The sequence below is a fragment of the Echinococcus granulosus genome (assembly GCF_000524195.1).
Source record: "Echinococcus granulosus chromosome Unknown EG_S00123, whole genome shotgun sequence".
In the NCBI taxonomy this organism is placed as follows: domain Eukaryota; kingdom Metazoa; phylum Platyhelminthes; class Cestoda; order Cyclophyllidea; family Taeniidae; genus Echinococcus; species Echinococcus granulosus.
The window spans coordinates 216251-217282 of NW_020170503.1; the positions used below are offsets into that span (position 1 = coordinate 216251).

At 46.2% G+C, this 1032-nt stretch overlaps 1 protein-coding gene across 1 annotated transcript in view; it reads left to right on the forward strand. All coding sequences in view use genetic code 11, as the record gives it.

Annotated features, from left to right (window-relative positions):
* Nucleotides 1-1032, forward strand: part of EGR_08910 (hypothetical protein) — a gene marked incomplete at both ends in the record, with an annotated part of 9510 nt that overhangs the window by 4256 nt on the left and 4222 nt on the right. The window contains one exon of the mRNA XM_024498159.1: nucleotides 610-664. Coding sequence (XP_024347444.1) covers nucleotides 610-664 — 55 coding nt within the window. The remainder of the gene's footprint in view (nucleotides 1-609; nucleotides 665-1032) is intronic.

The window sequence follows — 1032 nt, forward strand, 5'->3', positions numbered from 1 at the left end:
TTCATTACTTGAGCAGAAGCAACTCAAGAGTAAGGTCGCCTTAGAGAGTGTCACAAAATCCCGCTAACCAGAGTGGATAGCTCCCGACCGAGGAATGAAGCCTTGATAGTGTGCCAAAGTTGCCAGAATAATAGACACTCTAGATGGCATTCGATGCCACGTACCCAGCCAAGAAGATGAAAAGCAAGAGCAATGACTTCCAGTGCCAAATCCCAACCAAAACACATTTTGCTCTTTGGGCAACAAACATGACACCATCATAGACCACGTGACATTGTATGCGTCACGTGTCACTGATCAATTGCCACACGTGTCAATGGGGACGAATTCAATCACCATGGCACAGGACATGCTGACCAACCCTGTGCAGCGTCTCATGATTCCCGTCGTGCTCCTCAACGCCATCATCCTTACCGCAATCTACTTTATCCTCAGTGCCTCCTCTCCGCTTTGCTTCTGCCTAGCGGTGTGTGTCCTTCTCATTCTGCATCACCCTTTCCTTCTCAGTTCCAAGCACGCCAATAGACAAAGCGAAGGAAAATTGTATATTTGGTAGATTAAAGAGGCAAGCCATCACTGCTCTTTTGTGTTTCCTTTCGGTTTTTTTAGCCTCCTTTTCTCTTACTTCGTTATTTGCGCACGCTTACGGATAGTGTCTCAGATGGTAGCCTTTTCGACCAGACACATCAAGAGAGGTCTGTGCGCCCACAGCAAGTGTGTCGGCTTCGTGTTCATTTGAATTAAATGTTATTTCAATTATTGCCTTTGGTATAGAAAGGGCTGTGGTGGCTTCAGCTTCTCAGGGATGAAAGAATTCATGCAGAATTGGAGTTGTAGCACACACAATTGGGGCGACGATCTGAGAAATGTGAGCGCTAAACATAACGCCATGCAAACTTACATTTCGTTTGACGCACACTCAAAATCATGTGTTGCTGGATGTACAGGGTTCTATTTGGCGGTAGAAAGACATCACGGCAACGCCACTAAAGTTGTCGCGCCGAATTCATCATGATGCTGAGCTTGGAGAAT